Below are 25,796 nucleotides of genomic sequence, written 5' to 3'. Positions count from 1 at the left end.
AAAGAGACAGTAATGGAACTTTGTATTATACAGTGTTGATGACAAACGTATTTGAGGACAGAAGCCAGGGAGATGCAGGCAATTCTATTAGTCCTTGATGCTTTTGCATGTGGCAGAGAGGGACAGTGAGAGGACTTCTGAGAATCCAATGACCCTCAAAGTCAGAAAGCTAAGGAGTCACTGCTTGAGCCCTCAGCATATGCAAGACAACTGAGGCATTTCCCCAAATACTCTTTGACACCTCTACTTATAGAAGTTTATCTCTGTATTCTACAATCTGATGTCATAAGCACAAAATAATATTTTTCAAGTATACTGTGACTCTAACCACTAATAAATGTTGAGTCCAGCTCACGGGTTGGGGCTCCTGCAAATAAAGCCTATGTCTTAAACAGATTCAGAAGCGCTAGTAGTTACTGCTTCTGTAAAAATAATTTCAGTTCTGTAGGGTAAGTTTGTAATCACTGCCATGCACTCATATGTTTAGAGAGATGCTAGATATCAATGACTTTGAAAGAGCCTGATATGTGGCAGACATTCCAGAAGGTGAAAACATCTAAGTAAGACTGTTTTCCTAAAGCTCTGCTGCTTACATGAGGAAAAATGGGGAGTAGCAGATACTTTTTATAAATGATAACTCCAATTATGTAATCTCAAAGAAAATAACATTTCCCTCAACAGTCTCCAACTACCATCCTTCTAATACCTGCCTGATGAAAAATACCAAGAGACAAGATAAATAATGAAAGAAAAAGCATCAGGGACCAGGAGGCCAAGTAGCATTTTCTGAGTTGTTTAGCAGATGAAGGCTTAGAGCCTTCAGCCTGGGATAATCTCACAGTTCTGCAGATTGCACTATCCTCACTGGCGTGAGGCAGCAGTCAACTCCCAGCATTGGAAGATGAAGACTACCAAATACGACAACCTTAACAATCAAAGAAATGATGAGAAGAACCAGATTGCCTTCATTTCCCAACGTCCAACTTCTTAGTTTAAATCCCCTATACCACGCCCTACTATCCTTGCCTCTGCACCCCACTCCCACTGCTAGGAAAAGCAAAGCAAAGTACAACTTGAGGAACTATGAGCATTAGGCTCACTTAGAACATGACAGAGGGTTTGCTTATAGGAACATGGGTAACACCAACCAGCTACACTACCAAACTACTACAGCATGGATGACAAGTTCTCCATAGCCGCACATAGTCCTCGCCTTCAGTTATCCTCCCCCTTCTATATAGTTAACACCTCATGGCCACATCAATTAGAGAAGAATTACATATGGTAGACTGGGAAGGAGAAAGCCTAGGACTGCAGCTGGAATGACCCTCTCCTACTATGAGAGAATATTAATCAATGCTTCAGTCTCCAGAGTTTCTTGCAAGTGTTCACAGCTGCTGTGATTAAAATGATGGCTGTTATTCTTGGAGGATCATAGACTACATGGCTTACCATAGGTGGAGCCACTAATAAGGTGCCCAAACACACTTCCTGTGTTCTCACACACACACACACACACACACACACACACACGGCATAAATGTAGAGGCTAACTGGGGAAAGGAAGAATGGGGACAGTAGAAGAACAAAAGAAGGTAAGAGGCATGAATATATACACATCTATAAACATGTTATAATATGCCCATTGCTGTATATAACTAACATGCATTAAGAAAATAACTAGCATTGGCCTGATCACATGAAGCACTGGACCTGCTTTCTTGGATCCAAGTCAGTAAAGAAACTGACAGAAGAAACAACTGGGATTTCACACCCCTGTCCTCCTTAATTCTTGTTTCTCGAAAATGTGTCCTTCCTTAACAGGGCAGACTGTCCGTTAGTGCACATGATTCCATATGTAGTTGCCATGCCGCTGTCTGGGAAATCTGGTCCTCTGCTTCTAAACAAACTCAGATTCAAAGGATCAAAAGGAAGAACAAGTGAGAAAGAGAGCAAGAGAGGAAGAAAGAGAGAGGGAGAGCTTCTATTCCCTACAGGCTACCGCTTACTCCACAGCTGAGTACTCTCCCATAGCAAACCTTACTGATTTCTAAGTCTCTCATTTTCACAGAGTATGGAAATGGTTCATATATGTCTATGAGCCATGGGTGTATGGTGTGTGTGTGTGTGTGTGTGTGTGTGTGTGTGTGTTACATCCGCAGACCTGACACCCACCTCTGAGAAGGAGTCTTCCTCTGGAACCCCATTTGCCTTGAACTCATTGTAATCACCTGCGACAGCCTCCCATCAGCTGAGATTACAGGTGCGCTCCAATATCTGCACTGCCTACCTCTCCCTGCATCTCTCCATCTGCCCACACTAACCACATTACCAAGTGCTGGCAGGAAAATAATCTCAGTGCTTGCCTCATAGCTGCTCCCCACTTCAGCAGCTTCCCTGTCTCTAGCAAGTGAAGTGACTTGCATTTCTCACACTGGGCAATCAGACTCTTCACACCTAAGACAACCATCCACTTCATCCGTCTAAAGTATGCTAGACTCTCCAGACAACTGGACACTTGTACAAGTCACAGACAGCTTGCCTGCTGCCCTTGCATCTCCATCTTTCCTGTCTTCCTATACCTTCTCTTAGACTTCCTGTACTGAGCAGAAAGGTCTCCCCAATCTATGTGCATGCTAACCTCTAGAACACAGCAAGGCAGGTGGGATTTAAATTGTAGTGAAATTAAAGTGGACAATGAGCTGAATTAAGATACAAACTGTCCTGGATTATCCTACTGGACCAAGAGTCATCCAAGCAGGAAGAGCTGGAAGGGAAGAAGAGAAGAGAAGGCAGATACAGAGACGTGAATGCTGTCAAGGGACCCATAGGATAAGAACAGGAAGGGTCTCCGATGGCTGAAAGGGCATGGTAGCCTAGTACCTGAAGCCTCTAGACCCGCCCTGCCAGCGCTGCCTGACGTACTAAGACCTGTTAGATTTCTCCCCTCCAGAAGCATAAAATAATAGGTTCACAAGGCTTTAAGCAATCAGGTCTGTGCTCTGCAAGTGAAACCAAATATATCTTTGTATTCAGTTATCCAAATTCATTCTCGCCCATAACCCTTCTCATTATTGCAATCTGATAAAGAAATCTCAGCTGACCATATTAAATAAGGATCCTTATTTCTCTGTTACCCCAGTCCTATCCTATGGAGACAACTCTATAAAGTCAAGTGTCCTGATTTTCTTAGCTTTGTCATTGGTACAAAAAATATCTTAAAACTATTGTGAGAATAGATGATGGAAAGAATATAGACTTCATAAACCATGTCTATCATATGAGGTACACTAAATATGCAATAGTAATTATTATTAGCTTTATTCTTACTGCATTTTCTGGGTAATGTCCAAGGTACTGTCTTAGTACCCTACTACATAAGAATGGGTCTATTCATATTAATTTATCCTATACAGAAACTTTGACATATGGAAGACTGTCTACAACACTAGCCATACTGGATAAGTGACAACCAATCTCAAATAGTTCACTTCAAAACAAGAATATTTTAAAAATAAAATACAATAAAAATACAATAAAAGCATTCAAACAGAGGGACTAGGTTATTTAATGAAAATCACAGGGCCAGACATCACAGGGCTCATTCCCTATGAGTTACTGGCCAGGGAGGACCCAAAGATCTCCAAACAGCACAGTCAATTGCCACTGCCCTAGATACCCACTATAGGAACATGGAAAGACCCTATTACTAATGACAGAACTACCCAGTTTGGATGTAAGGCATACAGAAATGAAACTCAAACTGAATATGAAGTTCTCTCCTTGCTTTCAGTCTTTCAGTGCCAGAAGACATTCTGCAGGCTGCTGGGGAAATAAGAGAGCATCAATTTTCTCACCTCAAGCTGGGCTCTTCATTCTACATCACTGAACTGTCAGACAAGGTTTCCTTGCTGGGTCACCTGAGACACAACTCTTCCTGGGTAAGTAAGTGCATTCTGATTGGGGCTAAAGTCTGCTACAAGGATGTAATTTCATGCCTCCTACTGAAATCCTGGTCAAAACTCATTGCCGGGGAGGTCATAAGTCCTAGTATAGAATCTGCTATTAATATTTTGCTAAATGGAAATGTTGTCAAATTGCTTTCTACATATTGGTCTTTATGCCAACAGATCTTGCCTACTCTCTCCTTTAGTCAGAGAAGCTTCCCCTAATCCCTGACCAAAATGGGCATCAGTTAACGCTGAAATGCATCCCTGCTCAAAGACTAAGAGACTGAGTATTTAGCCCTAATTAGGACATCATCCCCACTCTACCCTAACCACCACAAATATGTCTCATGCCCAAAACTCAGGAAGCATCAGAAATAAAGAGGCAGAAATAATGTGAAAGCAAGACTAACTGGGGAAAATAGAGTAAAATGTTAATTTCCAGGCTTGGCCAGACCATTATGCCCATGAGTTCGTGTCAGCTACAGTCATATGGTCACGATCTAACCAAATACCTGCCTGGATGAGGGGAGTACTCTCCAGATCACAGCCCTTACCAAGGCGCTAATCACAGGTGAGAGCTGCTGGGGCCGGAAGAACCATTCCAGATGTGTAACCACTGCGAGACAGCACATGCTTTAGTGGATGGATGTCCTCACATCCACACACATAGGGAAAATAATGACTGGACTTGGTGGGTTATCAAAACAAAAGAGGACTGGAAGTTAGGAAGGGATCATGTTGTAAGGAAGAGTTAGAGATGAGAAATGCAAAGCAGAGATGATGTGCTTCCATTGTGTGTCTGTGTGTGTGTGTGTGTGTGTGTGTGTGTGTGTGTATGTGTGTGTGTGTATGTTTGTGTGTGTGTATGTATGTATATATGTAAAATGGAAGCATGTGTATACACACACACACACATATATATATATATTGGATATATATGTGCAAAATGTTTTAGATAAAAGATTTTTCTAGATCTTTATGAATAAAAATACTAAAACACTTTGAGTAAAGGCGTTATACATATACTATTATCATGTTAAGAAACCTCTGGTTTATGAAAAACTCAACTTGACCTGAAATGTTGAACTTGTTCTTTGACAAAAAGTAACTAATACACTCCACTGATATATTTTTAAATTATGGATACATATGTGCATCTATGTAGCATGAGTATAGGTGCCCTTGGAGAAAGGAGGTTCAGACACCCTGAAACTGGATTTATACATGTTTGTAAACTACCTAACATGGGTTCTAGGAAGAAAACCTATAATCGCTGAGCCATGTCACAAGCCCTGTTTTAAAGTTTTTAAGTTAATATTAACAGAGAAACAACTGGGAAACCACATCATGAATCAAATGGGGCTGTCTTCTTAAATGAGTGACATATATGGATGGTCTAATACCATATTTAATTTGCAACAAAACACTGAAATTTTTGGACTTTGATAAGGAGAATGATTATTATAAGCATAACCATTTAAAAGTATTTTCAAGTAAGTTTAAAAAAAAAAAACAATTTGCTCCACTGGTAATAAGGGTTAAAAACTGAAATCCAAGCAAAGATGTTACAAGGTGATAGTGTGGAATGACACTCGTGGGGCGACTTCCGTGTGAGAGAAGCGATAAGACAGCAACCAGCTCAGCAAAGTGATGGCGAGTCACATCTCACAAGGCCTACTGCGATTTTAGATAATATGAAATGACTTCACATCAGAAATGTACTTGCTTACTTACTTCCAAGGGTCAATTCTATATTCACTGATGTAAGAGACAAGACTGAATTACTGCAAACACCCACTAGCTTCAGTATTTATTACAGTCCCATCACATAACAACTAAATCCATAGGAGAAAAGTTTAGATCACATAGAAGAGAAACTTTAACATGATGCTATTTTTGTCCACTGGAACAAACTTGTAATATAATATGTTTTAGAATAACTAATATATGGCAAAATTGCAATGACTTTAAAATAAACCATTCAGGGGCTAGGAAGATGGTTCCTGCGCGTGCACAAACACACACACACACACACACACACACACACACAGTGGAGCGGGGAGGAGAAGGAGGAAGAAGAGGAGGAGAAAGAGAAGGAGGGAAACTACAGCAGAAGCACCATTCAAGTCTAAGAGAAAAGCAATAGCTAAGATGACAGAAGCAAACAGCCTTGTGGTGGTAACAAGCTCAGGCAGTCGCTGCTGCCAAAGGCTGCTTTAGTTAGGATTCTGAGTTTCTGTCCTAGCCCCGGCACCCTCAATGCTGAAAGCCAGAAATTTGTTCCACAAAGCATTCCCCAGTGAACTGCCACCCAGAGGGATGTTAATGAAAACCCAAAAACCTCTTCTACATTCTGTGGAGTACAGCAGCAATGTGAAGGGTGAGACAGACTCAGGGTGGTGACAGGGTGGACGAGCATGCAGCAGAAATGCAGGTACCTGGAGCTACCTTAAAGAACAGAGGAAGACCTCCAATGGAGAGGGCAGACAGAAAGGGCAGCAGATAGTCAAACCTAGAAACCTGGCCTGGAAAGGGACTTTTGAGGCTCAGGAATATAAGTGCTTCTAGGAAGGGGAAGTTCCCAGGAAGACGAAGGCTTTAATATGGAGCCTAACTAAAAGAGCCCAAGCCCAACAACTGTGAGCAAAGGAAGCAGAAGTACTATAGACAAGGGTTTGAGAGCACAGCCTCAGACAAAGGAGAGGTGACTACAGAAGGAGCATTTCATATTCACGCGTGGGTTGTTTGAAGAATCGTTCTATAAGACAGTTCGCTAATGATCAACTATGGTTAATATTTGGAGCAATCTCTACCAGAATCTCACAGTAAAAGTAGTCAGAGATGCCAAGTCAGCCATTCCTGAAACTCTTCCATGTTTTTTGTTTTGTTTTTGCTTGTGAAGGATGGTAAAGTATGAGACTAGCTCTCCCTCGTTTTGGCCTGAGCTTCCTATATGGAACAGTCAGATTTTACAATCCACACCCCAGTGACTTAGTCTAGGATTTGAGGTATGAGTCATGAATCTGTTTTATTATTTTTAAGAACTTTTAAGAAGATTTTTAACAAAGTATATATCTGGGAAATGAAATCTATGCGTACTACCCAAAATAAGAAAAGTAATATCAAAGATATGAAATCCTGACTCAAGCATACATGTAACTTAAAGACAGGACACATCTTAAAAGAAATTATACTCACACACATTTACACTTTTTGTGATTTTTCTTCCCAACAAAAACATTTCAACTATCTAGCATCAGGTGTCCAAGGGCATACAGGCTGAACTCATGGGAGTCCACTACGCCATGAACAGCTCTGAGAGATACTTACCCTGTGTTGATGGAAATGATTTCTATCAGCGGATTCTTTCTGATCTTCGGCAAATCCAGTCTTGCTCCACCCAACCGCCTCCCATTGTCTTTCTTCTGGCCCAGCAGCCTCACTGAGTGACCTTTGAATCAAGTACAGGACAAACATTGGCATGACACACAAATCCACAGTTATTTACTGTTTTCAATAAAGACATTCATGATTATATTTGATTTTTTTTTCTCCAGGGAGAAAAGCATCCTAGAGAAGATGTGATCATTTGAACATAAAAAAATACAATAAAAAAAAAAAAGAATCTGTTCCAAGTACTGACTATATCTGCCAATGCTTTGTTCACAGTATGTGCACGTTTGGGAAAGGCTCAGGGTCCTTAAAAATAACCTCACAAGTGAACACTATACTGACCAGCTACCACAATGCAATAGAAAGGCTTTCAAGGGTATCAGGACTGCCTGCTGTTTTCTGACAATATTAAGATATGGATGGTAATTCCTGCTAAAACAGCTGGAACTGGTGTTTTCTACAGTCCCCTGCTCCCCTGCCAGTCTCACTAACACTTCATTTTCAGGGTCTCTTTAGGCTTTGTCTCCTTTCCATGCTATCTGCCCTCCATGGTGTGTGTGTGTGTGTGTGTGTGTGTGTGTGTGTGTGTGTGTGTGTGTGTGTGTGTGTGTCTTTGTAAAACCTAGAACTAGGTATTTTCAAATAAAACCTTTCAAGTTTACTTGTACCACAACATGCACGAGATGACTTCTAAGATCCATGAAATGCGTTGCGAGTGTTAAAAACTCTGAAGTAATTTTAGACATATAGAAAACACAGAGCAAAGGACCTGCATATCCCCTCTGACTCTTGTTGCAATTTCACCATGTAGGGTTTACATTTACACTCAGACTTGCCGTGTTTATGACTATACTGCAATATATGTAATATATCCCATAAAATCATTCATCTTGGCTGTACATAGCAATGATTTTTAAATAAATTTCTACAGTGATATACTGTTTTTTACAATTTTACCATTGACTACTCTACAGCATATAACTTGTCCACTGTATAAATAAAAATTGAATGATTTTAAATAAATATTTATATTTTTATAATCTTGACAATAACCCAGTTTGGGAGCACTTTTATCACAACTGGAAACTCCTCTGAGTTCAGCTCAGCCCATCTCTGCCCCCATGCCATAAGCAATGTATGTTGTTATCCACTGGCTAGAAGATGGACATTTGCCCCATTTCCAAATAACAACTATTATAAGAACACTTCTAAGAAGTTCTGCACTTGTTTACTCATGTTTGTACTTCTCTTAGAACCTAACATAGAAATTATTGTCTTGTAAATTCATATGTTAGCTAAAAGATAACCATTTTGTATTCCCAATTTTATCAAATATGAGATTATTAAATATTTTCTCCCATTTTGCATATTATATATTAACTTACAGGATATTATCTTTTGGAGGAAATTATCTGTCAGTTTAAAAAATTTCAAATTATACACTATTTCCTTCATGGCTTATGTTTTCGGTGTAATTCCTAAGATCCCCGTGTATTTCCCAGGGATGCAAAGGCATTCTTTCCTTTTCCTGACTATTCGATCATTCTAGCTCTTACATCAAGGCTTTTTGTGTTGTAAGGGCCTATGCTTACCTACCCACATTATACTCCGTGATCTCAGCACCTTTCTTTGTCTTATTCATCCAAATGTAAGTCATCACATATATTAACATAAAAAAATTTGCAAAGCCAAAAAAGCAGTACTATAATTATCATTTTAAAAGAAAATACATATTTATAGTATAGTTTGTATTTATCTACCAAAATACTACTTCTGACACTTTCTATTGCTCCTTGGAATTCAGCTTATCATGTGGTACTCACCTCTTTCCTTCTCAACCTATCCCTTTTACTATCTTTTATAAAGTAGCTTGTTTAGTAACAAAGCAACATTCCTTGCTAATCTGAGAACATTTCTATTTTTGCTTCTTTTGTAGAGGAAACATGTGCTGGATATAAAATTCCTGCTGTCTGTGTAATGGATATCAGTTGTCTGTGGTGTTTATTGTTCATGGCCACACGTCAGCTATTAATCTTGCTGCTCCCTTGGGCTTTCCCAGACATTATTTTCCTCAGTTTGTTGGGGCTGGGTTATGGATTTCTGTAGTTGCCTAAGTGGAACTAACATCATTTACATTTATAAAATGACATTCATATAGGATTTTTTCAAACTTTTTTGTGTCATTTTTTTCTATCTATTCTTCTGCAACTCCTACCATGCATTTGTTAGTACATGACAGATATGTGTGCAGCAAGTACTTAAAGCTGTTTTAGTCAGTGTTCTACAGAGAAACAGAACTTTAAGGAAAAGAATCACTTGAATATAGAGGCTGAACAATCGCATGGGAAGTCAAAAGTATGGTTTAGACAATAGCAGAAGGTGTCAGAGCTAAGAAAAGTGATGATATAAATATCAGGCTGAAATCAAATGCCAAGAGCCCAGGAGGCAGCTGACAGGAGTGCCAGATTTCAAGGGCATTATACTATTCCTCCTGTCTCATGGTCTTGGTGTAATTCGCTTGTGCCTCACTCTTTTGTCAGCATCTTCACGCTCTCCCTGTCTCCCTGCCCCCTACACACATACCTTTCTCAGCCCTCATAGCTCTATTCCAGGCTGTCTGCCTGCATACACATCTACTTGTATGCCTCTATCCCTTCCCCATGTCCTCACTTCTCTCCCTCCACCCTCCAAAAACAAGTCTCAGATCTTAGAAACGGACAGAGAGACACTAGCATTTCTTGACCTTTCTTGTTTAGTTCAGGTCCCCAGCTAACTAGAGGGTGCCCATGATATACAGTGAGTAATAGAACTGAATCCCCCATGTCACATGCCAGTCTTTCCTGGAAGCATCCTCACAAATGAACAAGACCACTGTATCTATTTCAATCAAAACCAAAATCACATGGGCTACCCCGTTCAGCAGGAGAGATGGGCTCAGAGCATCCCAAGCACAGAGAAGAACAGTGCTTTATTAGCTGAGTGCCTTTTGTCCAGTCAATAACCATAGATCAACATTCACAATAGCGTTCATTCTATCTCTGTTCCTCAAATGGACTCAGTCCTCTAACTTGATCATAACCTTACTGATGTTTCCCATTTGCCACGAAAAATCCAGCCTTGAGCCATTCCACTGAGCACTTCGCTCAGATAATGCTCATTTTACTCCAGACAATAGTATTCTTTGTTTGCACCTTAACTCTCTAATATGAGCTCAAGTCATTGTCACTTTTTTCTTGATATTTATTAACATGGCTTCACTTGGTTCTTTGAAATCCTCTAATTTCCCACATTGTCCTCTAATTCCCACATCTTTAAGAAAAACAGTATTAACAATTGGGGGTGAATTGGGTTATACCTAGTATTTTGGCACCCATAATTATATAGTGTGAAATATGGGATATTTCATACAATTTATTGTAGAAAATCAAAATTTAGATTCCTCATAAATACGACTTTTATGTAATGAAAAGTCCATTCTGGCTTTCTCTCAATTCATGTACAGACAGAAATGAGTTATGTGAAGCCCACTCCCATCTCTTCAGTGTGCATGCACATGTTCTAGTCACCTCAAAGGATTTGGGGAGTCTCTCTAGGTTCCCACCACTGCCTCACAAACTGCAATTTCCTGTTTAAGCCAGGGCTAATGCACTTGATGGTGGATCTTCATTGCATCAAATCAGCCAGCAGCATCAGTGCAACAGAGCCATACAGCTCTCTCCCTGATCATCAGAATCTCCACTGTAACTAACAGCAGTTGAGTCATCGCTGACTGAGCCAATGGGAACAAAGACACCAGGGCTCACAATATGCTTTTTCTATATAGAACAATTCTGTCCATACAACATCAAGAAGGGAAATGGGAACAGCCCAAACACAAATGCCATGTACAACTATTCTTAGCCAAACTTTAATAATTTTCACAATGATAATTTTTTTTGACTTATGGCTGAAAGTTTTTGGTGAGTTTCCACAGCAAGGCAGCCTTGCTGTGGAAATCTGCCTACCTTTATCATTGTTCTGTGGATTAAAGCACATAATCATCCCAAAGGCAAATCAAATGCAACTTTTTCAAAGCAATCTCTTAACATAAACTCAAATGCATACACAATGTCACGCACATGTATCATCAGCCTGTGTTTCAGAAAGATGGACATCTGAAGAGGCAGGTTTCCAGGACCCGAAAACAATGAAACCTCAGTCAGAGCCTTTGATGCACTAAGAACTCAAATAGGAAATGTTCATCCTTTCTGACAATGTCTGTTCTTACAGCTAAAAATAGTCAAAGCCTAACAAGTATTTGGCTAATTAAATCCTATAGATGTTCAAGATAGGATGAATTTCTCAATCAAGGTCCAGCTAATGAAGAGGTGAAGGAGATTGGCCAGATAACACAACAGTTCTTTGAGAAAGTCCAAAAGGTCAAGAATGACTATGCAAAAGGAAAGCCATTTCCATATAAGCACCAGACAAATTTCCTCCTGGCCTGCCGGGACTCTGTAATATGCAGCCTGCTCTAATAATATTCTGTAAATTATTCATCTTCGCTATCTGCGTTAAATAGAGAAGCATGTCTACATGCAATGATACAAAGAGTTATTTTCTAATCCAATGACTCGTTAAAAAGTGTTACATCTAACAATAGGCTAGTTGCTGTTTAGTGCACAAAGGACAAAAATAGAAAGCATAAAAGTTGTTTGTTATATAGAAAGATGAAAGGAAGGAAATGACATGATTTCCTTTAAAATGGATTAACAAAATAAAACTCCTATTAGTGATATATCATCTCTAATGTCCTGTTTCAAAGAAAATTATTGTAAAATGTTCATCAAACCCACAGGCTATAAAGTCAGAATACACATGTTACAAATTATTTCCTGTTTCATGTGCAGTTATCAATATTGTTGCCTTCTAAAGCAAAACCTGAAATTTGAAAAATAAAGAATAATATGAAGGCGATGCCATAAAGAAGGTATGACCTTAAGAGGAAACATGGGGGACAGAAAAACATGCTAAGGGATTAGAGATGAGGCAGGGGCAGATTCTTGAAGAAATATATCACAAAAATGAATATATTAACATATATATTCAATATATATAAAGGTCCATGAAGGGAAGACTACAATTAACATCCACATGCTGTATCTTGCCTTGATCCCTTCTTATAAGCCACTACTGCCTAGCACTGTAATAGAAAATGGATCACTGCTAGCATGGCCTGCCACCGCTGTGAGCCTAGAATCCCAGGTACCCAGGAGGCTGTAGCAGAAGGACCACCAACCGAAGGCTCCCCTCCTCAGACTATTTTATAAGATTGTCTCAGAAGGAGACAAGAAAATAAATTTAAAAAAAAATGATGACAGGTTGGTTATGACAAGGTATGTTATAACCTTACTGGTAAGAATTAAGGGAGAAGGAGGGAAAAAAAGATAATAGAGATTAACAGGAACAGATAGCAAATTATACTTGTTAAAGAAATAAAAATAAGAGATGGAATGAATGATGCTCAGCACGACAGAGCTGAGTCCTAACACTCGCACTGAAGAGAAACTGATGAAGAAGGAACAAGATGAAATAAGGCTGTGTGACTGCAAACCAAGAAAGAAAGAGAAGTGCTGTCACATGTGCAATGGAACCCATGAAAGCAGTGAACTTCTTGGTCCTCTCTTTTCCATTTTAAATACAATCCCACTTCATGTCTCTATATAATGACCAGATACAGCTCAATAGCTTATCCACCTTTAATAAATACTTCTCTAAGCTATTACTTTTAATTATCACTTAAAACTCAAAACTGTAAAAGCTAAATTCAATTATAAGCCCTAAAAGATTTCAGCTGCTATTTATAAACCAACTTCAAACCCCTGATTACATGATGGCTTTTACATTAGAATTAATCCACTAAAAATGTTTATGAAGCCATTTTATTATTACCTATTAGTGAATTTTGAACCTAAACCGTAGCTGCTCATGATTCACTTCATAACACTAAACCTGGATCAAAGAACGCCAAGCCATGTATATGATTTGTGCAACAGTCACTATACATGCTGCATCAATACCCAGTGTTGTCTGTGGATCAGAAGCAAAATCTACTTAACCCCACAGTTCCAAAGGGCTGTACGAGAGGAGGAAGGCCACCAAGGTGTCAGATATGTGAGGCCAGCAGAACGGTCACACACAAGCCAACACATACAGTAAAAGAATGCTAGAAACATGATGCCCTAGAAAACATGTGTTTATTAACTACTTTGTGACCCTACACACCAACCTCTTCCCTCTTCCTGTTCTCACAGATTGGCTTGGGGACTCGCTCCATGTAATAAAAACATCAACAATCGGGCGACTGGGACTCCTTTGTATATTTTTGTCGTTCCTTTCTTTTTTTCTAAAGGCTTTCTAAAACAGCCAACAGCCAGAGTTTCCTTTAAAACTTCATTCAGCCCACCTATTTTAGATGCCAGGCCACTGTTTCCTGATTTCTTAATCTCTTGCTGACTGATGACTTTGCACAAATGCAGACCTAGTAGGCACACACTAAAACGTCTGATGTGAATCCTAAACTCCGTGCTAGCCTCCTGGAAAACTTCCTAGGAAAGCAATCGAAGTGATCCAGAGGCAGAGGGCATAGCATAGTCCAAGTTGTTCTCTACTCCACTCAACGTAATTGCTCATATGTAACACTTTTCACGGGAAGGGGCATGTTCAGATATCCACAACAAAAGTATGACCTTCCCTTCAAATATTTTCATATTGAGAAATGAAAAATAAAATGAGTTCAGCTGAAGCAGCAGCTTCCTCACAAGTTGAGGCTGGAAAAGAATATGTAATATTAAAACTGGCTGGACAACTCACGCTCCTATTTAGCCACTAAAAAGAGACAGCATATTCCTCAAGTAGGGAGAACCTAATGGTAACTCGAGGAACAGCACTTAACAGAAATCCTAAGATGGGGCTGGGGAGAGAGGTGGCTCTCTTAAGAGTGCTTAACGTTCTGGCAGAGACCTTGAATCTGGTTCCCAAAACATATATCAGGCAATTGACACCTGCTTATAATACCAGCTCCAAGTATATCCAAAGCCTGACTTCCTGGGATATCATGCATAAACCCAAATGCTAACATGCACACATACATGTAATTAAAAAATTTTAATGTGGCGGGGTGGTGGTGGCACATGCCTTTAATCCCAGCACTTGGGAGGCAGAAGCAGGTAGATCTCTGAGTCTACAGACTGGCCAGCCTAGTCTACAGAGTGAGTTCCAAGACAGCCAGGGCTACACAGAGAAACCTTGTCTCAAAAAACAAACAAACAACAAAAGAAAAAAAAATACATGCAGGCAAAACATCATATACAAAAAATAAAAACAAAGTCTCAAAAAATTTTAATGTACTGAAAGGAAAGAATTCAAAGCATAAGCCAAGACTGGAAAAGAGAGCCTGTGGACATAGTGGTGGTCTCTCAGCTCATTAGTTTCTAGACCTTATCAAAACATAAAGAACACAATACTCTTGGCTCCCCACCAGAACTTGCTGGTAACACCCTGTATACTCCGGTCACAGGACTGGGAGAAATCAAGCTGGTACTGACGGAGCAGCTTTCTCCCTGATGACTAGCTTTCATAAAACTAAAGGTGCTAACAGGCTGCTGTGAGAGAAATGGCAGCAACAGTCTATCCAGCAGTGAACCTGCATCCAACAACAATGACTGGCCTAGCAAGATATGTCCACTGATGCAATCGTGGCGCAAACGTTATGGGGATAGCCAACCACTTGTGACTGGATTAATGACTACTCCACAGGAGGAAGCTCCTGTCTGGTATATCTGGCCAACAACACATGGCTGGGGTGGTTCACCAGCACTGGGAATGAAACGATCACTATGAGCTTGCTACTGCATATAAGTGCATATAACAACATAGTGCATATAACAACAAAGTGCCTTCTAAGTAGGTAGAATTCTCTATAGATTAGTGCAGCTTTCAAGGCTAATCAGAAAAGCATCTTAGTGCAGAGAACAAGAATCTGTGAAGTGCTTAGTAATACTTGACATACCTACACTACAGCATCTCCTTCGGAAGCTTCTAAAAAGAATGCCCTACATAGCACTTACGAAGTAAGACTGGAGAAAAATCTGAGGCACCGGTTACAATCGACTGTCTTAAGGGTTTACTTTTCAGAACTGTAATGAGGACAGTGAACTTTAAGGACTGTAGTTTCTGCATTAGAACATATGTGGCCTGGCAGTAGCCCTTCCTGCTCCAGTATGTACTTGGAACTGCAGATTCATCATAGCCTTAGGAAGATGAACAACAATGTCCTTGGCCTAACAACTGACAATAAAAACTATATAAAGTGTATTTTATGCAAAATTTCAAGTCAACATTAACACATGCACATACAAAAAAATTTTCCTTATAGAAATGCTTTGCTACCTCCTTTTTTATACTCAGATTTCATCACTAGTTTTAATTGAAGAAACCCTTTTGTTCACTTTCTAATTAAGTACCTTAACATCAAAGCAAGATTAAAAACATTCTACTGATTTTTTTTAAAAAATGAAACAAATCTTTGCTAACTTCAAGAGATCAAAAAGAGTCGCCCCTAGCCAATAATAATAGTAGTAGTAGTAATAATAATAAGAATTTCCTAGCAATAAATAAAAAAAAACACACATGCACAGAACAAAGAAAAAAAGGAAGTGAAGATGTGAAGGAACAAAATGTGTGAGGAGGATTTGAGGAGAAGAGAAAAAAGGGAGCAGCAAAGTTACACTGGAGGGGGAGGGGCATCCCAGCCAACAAGTCCTCCCTCCTCACCTTCCTCTGTTCACTGCAAGCAGAACAAAACAGAAAGAGCATGTGCTTTGGAACCAGAGAGCAAGGTTTAAGTCTTGGTGCTGCCCGGTGCTGCCTCAATGCAGCAGCAATGCAACAGGGCTCCTACAGAGTGCAAAGGAATTAATGTCTATGGAGAAGATTAGCTATGAAGAGCTAGACAAGGTGCTGATTACAGTTGCTACAGTAATGAATGCAAGTGCAGTTCTACCAAGACCTGCGGTGCTAATGATGTGAGGAAAGTTTCATACACTACAAGTGAATGCAATCTTCCACTTATATAAAAAACTGACACTGAAAATCAATTTTGCGAGTGATTTGTTACCTAAGTAATTAAAGTATTATAGATTCAAGGCGATGCCTATGAAGTTGCTCACGTGCTGTGACAGGAACAGAAGGAGGCACAGATAAAGACCCCCACTGGATGCTGGAAACCTACTATGGGTGCAGGAAGCTAGGAGGACACCAGCCACTTTCCAATAGTGGCTTCCAGTACAGGGGAACCTAGAGAGGAATGTCAAGGCCAACCTCTAACACCAAGCTTAACAGCCAACCTAACCATTTTAAATTTTGTTAGAATAACACATGGGATAAAACTTCCTGTGTGTTGTGTGTGTTCATGTACACACATATATACATCATGTGCTACATGTTCATGTATGCAGGTTCACACAGTGTACAGGACACATGCATAGGATCCTGGGTATAACATAGACACCGAAGAGCAAGCAGTTTGAATACATCCTTGTTTTGAGACAGACTCAGTCACAGATAGGCCTGAACCTTCTAACACTGATTCGCAGTGGCTGGCTGAGCAGCAAGCCGCAGGTCTCCATCTGTGCCCACACGCCTTCCCTGAGCTTGGTTTACAGGCACATGCTACCATGCCAACTCTTTCCCTCTGGGTGCTGGGAGGCAAACTTAGGTGCCCAGGCTTGCACGGAAGCATTTTGCTGACCGAACTGTCCCTCTATCCTTAGGGAGGCAGGGCATTGAAAAAGTATGCTACAGCTGTGTATGTTAAGTGAACACATTTTGCTAATGGAGTCAGAACTTCCTACACTTTACAAATAAGTCCTTTGAGAATAAAAAAAAAATGAAGTTTATGTATAATACAAATTTGTTATGGGACTGATACTTTACAATCTTTATCCCAGATATAAAACAATACATTGCAGAAATCAGAACATGGATCTCAGAAACTGTTGTTTCTAAGCATACCATATAGATAGCATAAATAATCAGTAAAAACATTTGAATTCAAACTGATATATAGTAGCAGATTTCACCATGTCTTTCATTAAGATTATTAATGTCTAATCTTCCTACATAACCAGACACTGTGTTTTACAAGGGGTTAGCATGTAAGCTCAGCCTGACAGTAGGTAAGTCAATAGTTAAGCAAGGAAGAAAGGTGGGGCTTTTACTCTATCAGGAAGTAGGAGCTGTATATTCTGGACTATGTCTAAATTAGCATACAAAATAAGAAATTCATTATAATTATAGCATTTTAATACATATTTGTTCTTATTTGTTCCCCTCCAAACCCTTCTCAACTCCCTAACTCCGCACAAAGGTAGTCAGTCTCTCCCACTCCCACTCTCTCTCTTCCCTCCATCCTCCCACCACCCACCTTAAAATTAGTTGTCATGGTCCCATATTTGATTATATAACTCGTACTATCCATCAGCAAATGTGTACGTACACACACACACACACACACACACACACGTGTACACACACACACACACACACGCACACAAACTTATGGAGGAAGATGGCCCAGTGGGTAAATACACCTGTTACCAAACCTGAGCTCAATTCCTAGAACCCAAATGATGAAAGGAGAGAGCTACCTCCCCAATTAGCCATATATCATTGAATGCCCAAGAATGTGGATCCTAGTGGACGCTAGAGAGTGAGCATCCCACTGGCCTGCAGAGACTCATGAGTCTACTGGATACTAGAAAGCAAGGATCCTTTTGGGATGCAGAGAACACAGGTTTTAATGGACAACAGATTGAAGGTCCTCCTGGGTACCAGAGAAAAAAAGTACCTCTGGATACTAATGAGCAAGGATATTAAGTAATCGAGCACATAAATGCCAGCCTGAGTGGGCACAGATGAATGTGGAAAATAGCTCTGCAGAAGCAATCAGAGGTTATAGAGTTCTGTTTAGGAGATTAAGATAAAAGCAAAGTAGCTGAAAAGTCTATAGGAAAACCTTTCAATCCTCTCCAGCTGCAGCTGAGAACTAAACATCAGAAAAATAATGTGTCCGAAGGCAATCAACAAATGTATCAATGCTATGGTGGGGTGGGTGGTGGAGGGTTATGGATGCTGCACATTATTTCTCTGGCTTGGGCTCTCTAAATGAAGTGTGGGCTGCAGAAACAGAAGGTAGAGAAGGAGTCTTTACACATTAAGATGAAGACAGAGCCTTGCTCTCAGACATCCGTTAACTAAGCGAACAGCCACTCACTCAACCCTGCTCTGCAGGGGGCAGTGTCCGCCCGCTAAGTGCACCTATCAGACTATCTCCAACCGTCTCCTGGGATCCCTAGCACAGAGCACATCCTCCGTACAACCAATGAGAATTCCCGCCAACTTCATCTCTACTTTTTTCTTACAACTAAACTCAGCACAACCTCCCCACTGGGCCAAACTCATTAGTGAGAAGTCGTTCCTTATCACCCGGCCAGGGAGAGAAAGGGTCTGTGGCCTACAGAAACCCTATCTCTACACACTGCCAGGGAAGCGCGGATTGAGTACCACTTGTCCTTAAAATCCATCCTACTTTTTAGAGAAGGTTTGGTTCACAGATAAACTGAGCACCTGCACCCGCATGCCTCAGTGGTGGGTTTCTTAATGATAGAGCTGACAGTGACAGGTTCTTAGGGTTCACAAGTGACAGGAGATGTCCCGGCCCCAAGGATCTTCTGAGTTGTCCTCACTCTCCTCTTCCCTGTATATCTACCTACCTACAGCCACAGATTCTATTGTTGCTTCTACACTTGCCCTCTTCCAGAATACAATATAGTTGATATCCCATAGCATATGGCTTTTAAGAATTAAAATTATTTTAATAATTAAAGATTGCCTTATTTTACTCCACAAACCCTTTATGTCTTTTCATGACTTCATTGCTCATTTTTAGTGTTCTACAAAAAAATTAAAATAAAAATTTTAAGAAACTGAGCAAATTCCCTGATTCATTTGGGACCAGAAATAAATATCTAAATAAATTCTAATCAATGTGCAAGTCCAAGGACAAGATTTATGATTTTTATCCTACAATGATATCATTTATAAAAAAAAAATGCTCAATAAGTGTTAACTGAATAGTATACCAAAATTTGAGCTCAGAAACTACATGTTACATTCCACAATTACCTTTTATTGTTTCCTCCACAACTTCTACCACACGATCTATCTGCTGAACCTGGAAGGGGGAGAGAAAAGAAATCAGAACATGCCTGGTGGAGTCAAGGTACATTTTCAAAGAACATTCACATACATTTTACTTGATATACTGAATATTACATATTAGGCAATATTTAATTTAAATTAATTTTGCATTAAGTAAAATATACATGCATAAAACAGATTAGATAAAGATATAAGTATTGATATAGGTTTTACTTGAATCACCAAATTATATATACATACATAAAACTATAGATAGATTAGATAGATGATATAGAGGTAGACAGAAAGAACCCTTTATGCATATTTAATTTCACTTACATAATTAAATGAATACATTAGACAGATAGATAGATAGATAGATAGATAGATAGATAGACAGATAGGAAGTAGACAGACAACCAGAAATAATCTATGAGGCTGTCCTGAGGAAGAGGAAAGTATGTCTCCCTCAGTACGACTGTTGCTATGAGCTGTGTATCCTCTTGAATCACTGTTACTAGGGTAGGAACCATCACCCCAGAAGAAGGAAAAGACTGAGAAACCTCAAACAGCTCCTAAGATTCGTGAGACTTCTGACCCAAGGTTAAATGCTAAGAAATGGGCTTGCTTTAAGTTGCAGCTTTAGTGAGTTTTTCCACACACTGGAGTGGGATTCTCAGTGAGAAGATACCTGCTTTGCCAAGTACCCCTGTAATAAAGTAACAAACTCACTAGTGTAGTAAGGTTAAAATTCAGTTGAATTATATATTTGATCTATTTTCAGAGTCTTAACTGGTTGAACAGACATTTGCTCTTATCTCCCAAGAAAAAGCCATTGTAAAAGCTATCCACATAAACTCAACACAACTGAATCATAAATTTAATTTTAAAGTTACAGGACATAAAATGGCAGATTGCACAATAGAATGTGCTAATATTAAAGAGATACATGGTAAATATTGCGCCTTATTATCTCAATTTTTAAAACCCTTCCAGTAAGTTAATACCTAGTGGTGAGTACCATATTCAGACCCAGGGTACCCATGGTCGATCGGAAAGGTCTTTTTCCACATACGAGTGACCAGGGAAGAATCCTCAGAGTGCAGCAAGAACACAGAGAAAGGAAGTCAAAGGGAGTGGGGGACCAAGAGTCTTCTGAACAAAGGCAGGAAAAGACACTAGGAAAACCGAGGGGCACAGAGGAGGCTAGAAAGAAATGGAGGCAGTACAACAAATAAAATCATAATTTCAGAAGTTAGAGAAGTTATTTGAAATAGCTCAAGGCTGATCATCTAAAAATTCTCCAAGTATCATTGTTCTAATACAGAGAGGGGGGAGGGAGGGGGAAGGAGGGAAAGGGGAGGGGAGGGGAAGGGAGGGGAGCAAAGGAGAAGGGAGGGGAGGGGAGGGGAGAGAAAAGAGGGAGGGGAGGGGAGGGAAGGGAGAGAGGGAGGGAGGGGAGGGGAGGAGAGGGAAAGGGGAAGGAGGGAGGGGAGGGGAAGGGAGAGCAGGGGGAGAGGGAGGGAAGGGGAAGGGAGGGGAAGGGAGGGGAAGGAGGGAGGGGAGGGCAGGGAGAGAGGGAGGGGAGGGAGGGGAGAGAGGGAGGGGAGGGCAGGGAGAGAGGGAGGGAGGAAGGGGAGGAAGGGGAGGGGAGGGCAGGGAGAGAGGGGAGAGGAAGGAGAGAGGGGAGGGGAGGGAGAGAGGTAGGGAGGGGAGGAGAGGGGAGGGCAGGGAGAGAGGGAGGGAGGGGAGGAAGGGGAGGAAGGGGAGGGGAGGGCAGGGAGAGAGGGGAGAGGAAGGAGAGAGGGGAGGGGAGGGAGAGAGGTAGGGAGGGGAGGGGAGGGAAGGGAGAGAGAGGGAAAGAGGGGAGGGGAGGGGAGGGAGCAAGGAGGGAGGGGAGTGAAGGGGAGGGGGGTGGGGGGGGAGGGGAGGAAAGTAAAACAGAAGAGTAAAATGTGACTGAATCACTCCATAACAGCACCCGCCTCAGTAAAGAGCCTTACTATGTAGCTCTGGCTGATCTGAACATGTAGAGAGACTAACCTCAAACTCAAAGAGACCTGCATGCCTCTGCCTCAGAGTGCTGAGTGCAAAAGCACACCCTGACATGCCTGGCTTTACTTTCTATTTCTACTGCACAAATAAAATAACTCATTATGAAAACTAGATACTAAGATTCATTCTTGAATGTATGCATGTGTTCTCTGTGACTGGTTTCATTTTACCATAGCAGAGGTTTTTATACACACAGACAAGGAAAACACCAAGAGACAGGTGTATGTGTACACATCACTGGTGTATCTAGGTTTGCTGTGCTCATTTTGCCAGCTGCCTAACATCCTGTTCACTGAAGGGACCATATGCACTCATTTACACCCTACTGATAAAGGAACAGACTAGCATACCATAGTGATGTAGTGGCCCTATGAGAAGAACACTCTACATAGGATGTATTAAAAATACATGATAACTCTGAAAAATGTTTCGTTACCCTCAGTGTCTCACACACAAAAACTGGAGAGGTGTACAACCACAACCCATGTGCTGTGTCTTCCTGCTCTCAAGCCGGAACAGCCTGTATGGACTACTGGAGGTCATGGAACCCAGGAGGAGCACTTTGGACATCTCAGGAAAAGATGTAGGTACAGTGGTACCAAGTCACAAACAAGGAAACAGATAACGTGATGCATCATCAATAATAATTTATGTACTTTGGTCTACATAACTATTTCCTTTTTTTTAATGTAACTATTTCTTAACAGTTTAAATGCAAACAGAAGAAAGGTTGAAGAGAAATGTTCAAAATAGAACAAATACTTTTGGTTGTGAGTCTAGCCTTTAATGGTTGATCCAGGAAATTTGGGGCAGGGGGATCATCTCTGGGACAAGCCAGAGACCTGGGGTAGGGGAAGCCCCTGGGAGGATATGGGGATGACCCTATCTGAGACTCTCTTAGCAGTAGGGGATATGGAGACTGAAGAGGCCACCTCCTATATAGCCAGGCAGAACTTAAGTTCCACAGTAAAGGAGAGGAAAGGAGGGGTAGTTACCCACAAAACTTTAGACCTCAAAGTTTCCCTGTCTACAAGATGTGCAGGGATGAAGACAGAGAAGAGGTTGGGGGAAAAGCCAACCAATGACTGGCCCAACTTGAGACCATGCCATGAGAGAGAGCTAACCCCTGCCACTATTAATGATATCCTGCTACGGTTGCAGACAGACACCTAGCATAACTGATGCTCCCTGATAGAAACAGACGCAGAGACTCACACCTAACTGTGAAACAGAGCTCAGGGAGTCTTGTGCAAGAATTAGGAGAAGGATCAAGGGAGCCAAAAGGGGTCAAGGTTACTACAGGAAGACCTACAGAGAGCTACCAAAGAGCAAGCAGGGACTGGACCAGACCCCCTTCACATCTGTAGCAGATGTGCAGCTTGGTCTTCGTGTGGGTCTCCTAACAACTGGAGCAGTGGTTGCCTGACTCAGACTCTGCTGCCTGCCTTTGGATCCCTTTCCCCTAGCTAGGCTGCCTTGTCTAGCCTCAGTAGAAGAGGGTGTACTTAGAGCTGCTGCAACTTTATATGCCAGGATCATTGGTACCCAGGGAGAGGAGAGGCTCCCTTTCTGAAGAGAAGAGGAAATAAAATGAAGAAAGGTAGAGGGGGTGAGAGGGTGGGACTGGAAGGAGAGGAGGGAGGCAAGATGTGATCAGAATGTAGAATGAATGAATGAATAAATAAATGAATTAAAAATAAGACAATTTAAAAAGAAAAGGTTGACAGCATAAAAGCCAAATATAAACCTGTCTAAAGCCCAGGCACGACTAAGGAACAGGACAGCATTAAGAAAGGAGGATACTGTAGGGATTCGTATGATCAAAGTATACTATATACATGTAGGAAAATATCACAATAAGATTCATCCCTTTGGAGAGAAAAAGGAGGGAGGAGAGAGAGCAGAAGGGAGCTGGGGAAAGGGGGAGGACAGAGAGAAAGATGGAAACAAGACTAGCGTGGGAAGTCTCCACCACTGCATCGGGGTGAGGAGGAGACACTGCATGCAGAGCAGATGCTCCTGCACAGGGCACGGAGGCTGCAAGCTGGAGAGGTGTGTGGCACAGTCAAGAAGCAAAGGAAGAAAATAGCGGACTATGCATTGGGGCTCCGATGAAGCCTGAAAAACACAGGAAGAAGCGGAACAAACATTTAGATGAAGGGAGGATAGCAGGATGGCAAAAAGGAAAAATATAGGAGGTTTTAATCAGTGTGGGCTCAGCTGTTCAGTACCTGTGAAGAAAAGTGTGGCCAGTGTCTGCTTATAGAATCAGGGTGCTGAAACAGCACACAGGTGACTCCCACTGGAGTTGACACAAAAGGAAGTGCAAGTTTGGGTAAGTGCAAGTCACAACACACACAGTGACTCAGATTGCCTGGGATTTGGGCTGTGGTAGGAGGCAGAGGTCATGGCTAAACTGTGTACAGTATAAAGATGAATTACGAAGGTATCAGTTGAGATCAGCAGACAGCAAAAAAATGAGGAAAATAGGAAATAACAGTGATGGAGCTACAACAATACTGTCTTCCTATGTGCCTGTAAATAAAAAGATTCAGAAGGAGTCCAGCACTCGCTCTTACAGCACACAAAGGGAATAATGAGGCAGGGATGGTGCGGCTCGGTGGGCATGTGTTACAGTATGCACAGAGAGCTAAACTAGGAACCCTAGCCAGGAAAACAGAAACATGAGCCCATGAGAATCTTGGATAAAATAGTGGTTTAAGATGAATTAGAAGGATCCCCCTCTCTCTGGGACACTGAGGCAAAAAGTAGACATTGTTAGAGTATTGTTAACTACTTTTAAATTAATGTTACTAAGTTTAAGCATTTATTTATTAAGTTTTTGTCCAATGTTTGTTTTTCATTAAGCTGCTGCTCCCAGATAAAAATTAGCCTTCATTAAAGGCTTCGCCCACTATGTCCTCTGCCTACGTTTACCTGATCATCAGGAGACTGAGTGATAACTTAGAGAGAAGTCAGCAGAAGCGGCAACGGTGGCAAAGTCAGTGGTGATCGCTACCACGCTGGTGGCAGCAGGAACAACAGAAATGGAAGAGACCTGAAGCACTAAAGAAAGTGACTACGGCAGATACCAGAAGAGAGAGATAGAGAAAAATTCCAAAGGAGAGATGAGGGTGGCAGCATATGGGGCCTGTTCAAAAGCTGTGACACAAGCAGTGAGTGACTTCTGCTGCTGCTGATGGTAGTGGTGGTGGTGGTGATGGTAATGGTGGTGGTGGTGATGGTGGTGGTGGTGGTGGTGGTGGTGGTAATGGTGGTGGTGGTGATAGTGATGATGGTAGTGGTGGTAGTGATGGTGGTGGTGGTGGTAATACTTGCAATACAGTCCAATATTTCCTCAGTTAAACACAGTTATCATATAACCCAACAGTTCTAAATCTATACAACAAAAATGAAACCTATACACACAAAAAAACCTGTGCACAGTGTTCATGGCAACATTTATAATAGCCAAAGGCTGAAATATCCAACAACTGACAATAAAACATACACTATAAAAGAGATAGGAGCAATGAGACCCACTGCATGTCCACAGAGTAAGAAACCAAGGTGGTCCTCACAGAGTACAGCCCACTAGATAAAATGTCCTCAGCAAGTCAGACGGACAGCAAGTTAGTGACTATTCATGGATGGGCTGAAGGGGAAACAGACAGGTGCACTAGGGAGCCCATGTTTCTTCCAGGAGTGAAGAGTGTTCTGATACTGTTTGTTTTGTGGTGATGGTAAAGACTCTAAATAAACCACCAACTACAGGACTACACACTGCAGTTGGATACACTGTGTCAAGTATGAATTGTATATCAAGAAAGCCATTACATCTAAAAACAACAACAAAAGATGACATTAGCCGAATGCTGTGCTGTGAAGGTTGTTAAAGAAAATAACAACTGAGGAACGCACAGCGACTGAGGGACCTGGAGGACCTCACAACTCTGTGCAACTGTGGGCAGCTGGGAGCTTTGCATCCATAAAGGACAAAAGACCAGGAAGAAGTGTGTATAAAAACACAATAAGAAACCATTATTTTTACTTAATTACAAAGAAGCAGAAAAAAAGTTCATTATGCAATTTGGGGAGCTATTGTGTCCATTTTTTGCAGTGATAAGGACAGTGGAGAAAATAAGAAAGAAAAAAGGC

The 25,796-nt window shown here is 41.1% G+C and overlaps 1 protein-coding gene across 3 annotated transcripts in view; it reads right to left on the bottom strand.

Annotated features, from left to right (window-relative positions):
- Positions 1–25,796, bottom strand: part of Cdkal1 (CDK5 regulatory subunit associated protein 1 like 1) — a 535,629-nt gene that overhangs the window by 367,174 nt on the left and 142,659 nt on the right. For all 3 annotated transcript variants that reach the window (XM_052156747.1, XM_052156748.1, XM_052156749.1), the window contains exons 7-8: positions 19,569–19,617; positions 7,281–7,401 (exon numbers count right to left, since the gene is read on the bottom strand). In XM_052156747.1, the coding sequence (XP_052012707.1) occupies positions 7,281–7,401; positions 19,569–19,617 (170 nt within the window). The remainder of the gene's footprint in view (positions 1–7,280; positions 7,402–19,568; positions 19,618–25,796) is intronic.

The sequence above is a fragment of the Apodemus sylvaticus genome, chromosome 14 (genome assembly GCF_947179515.1).
Source record: "Apodemus sylvaticus chromosome 14, mApoSyl1.1, whole genome shotgun sequence".
In the NCBI taxonomy this organism is placed as follows: Eukaryota; Metazoa; Chordata; class Mammalia; order Rodentia; family Muridae; genus Apodemus; species Apodemus sylvaticus.
Note: the sequence above shows the minus strand (reverse complement) of the source record. Positions and strands in the feature narration are given on the sequence as shown.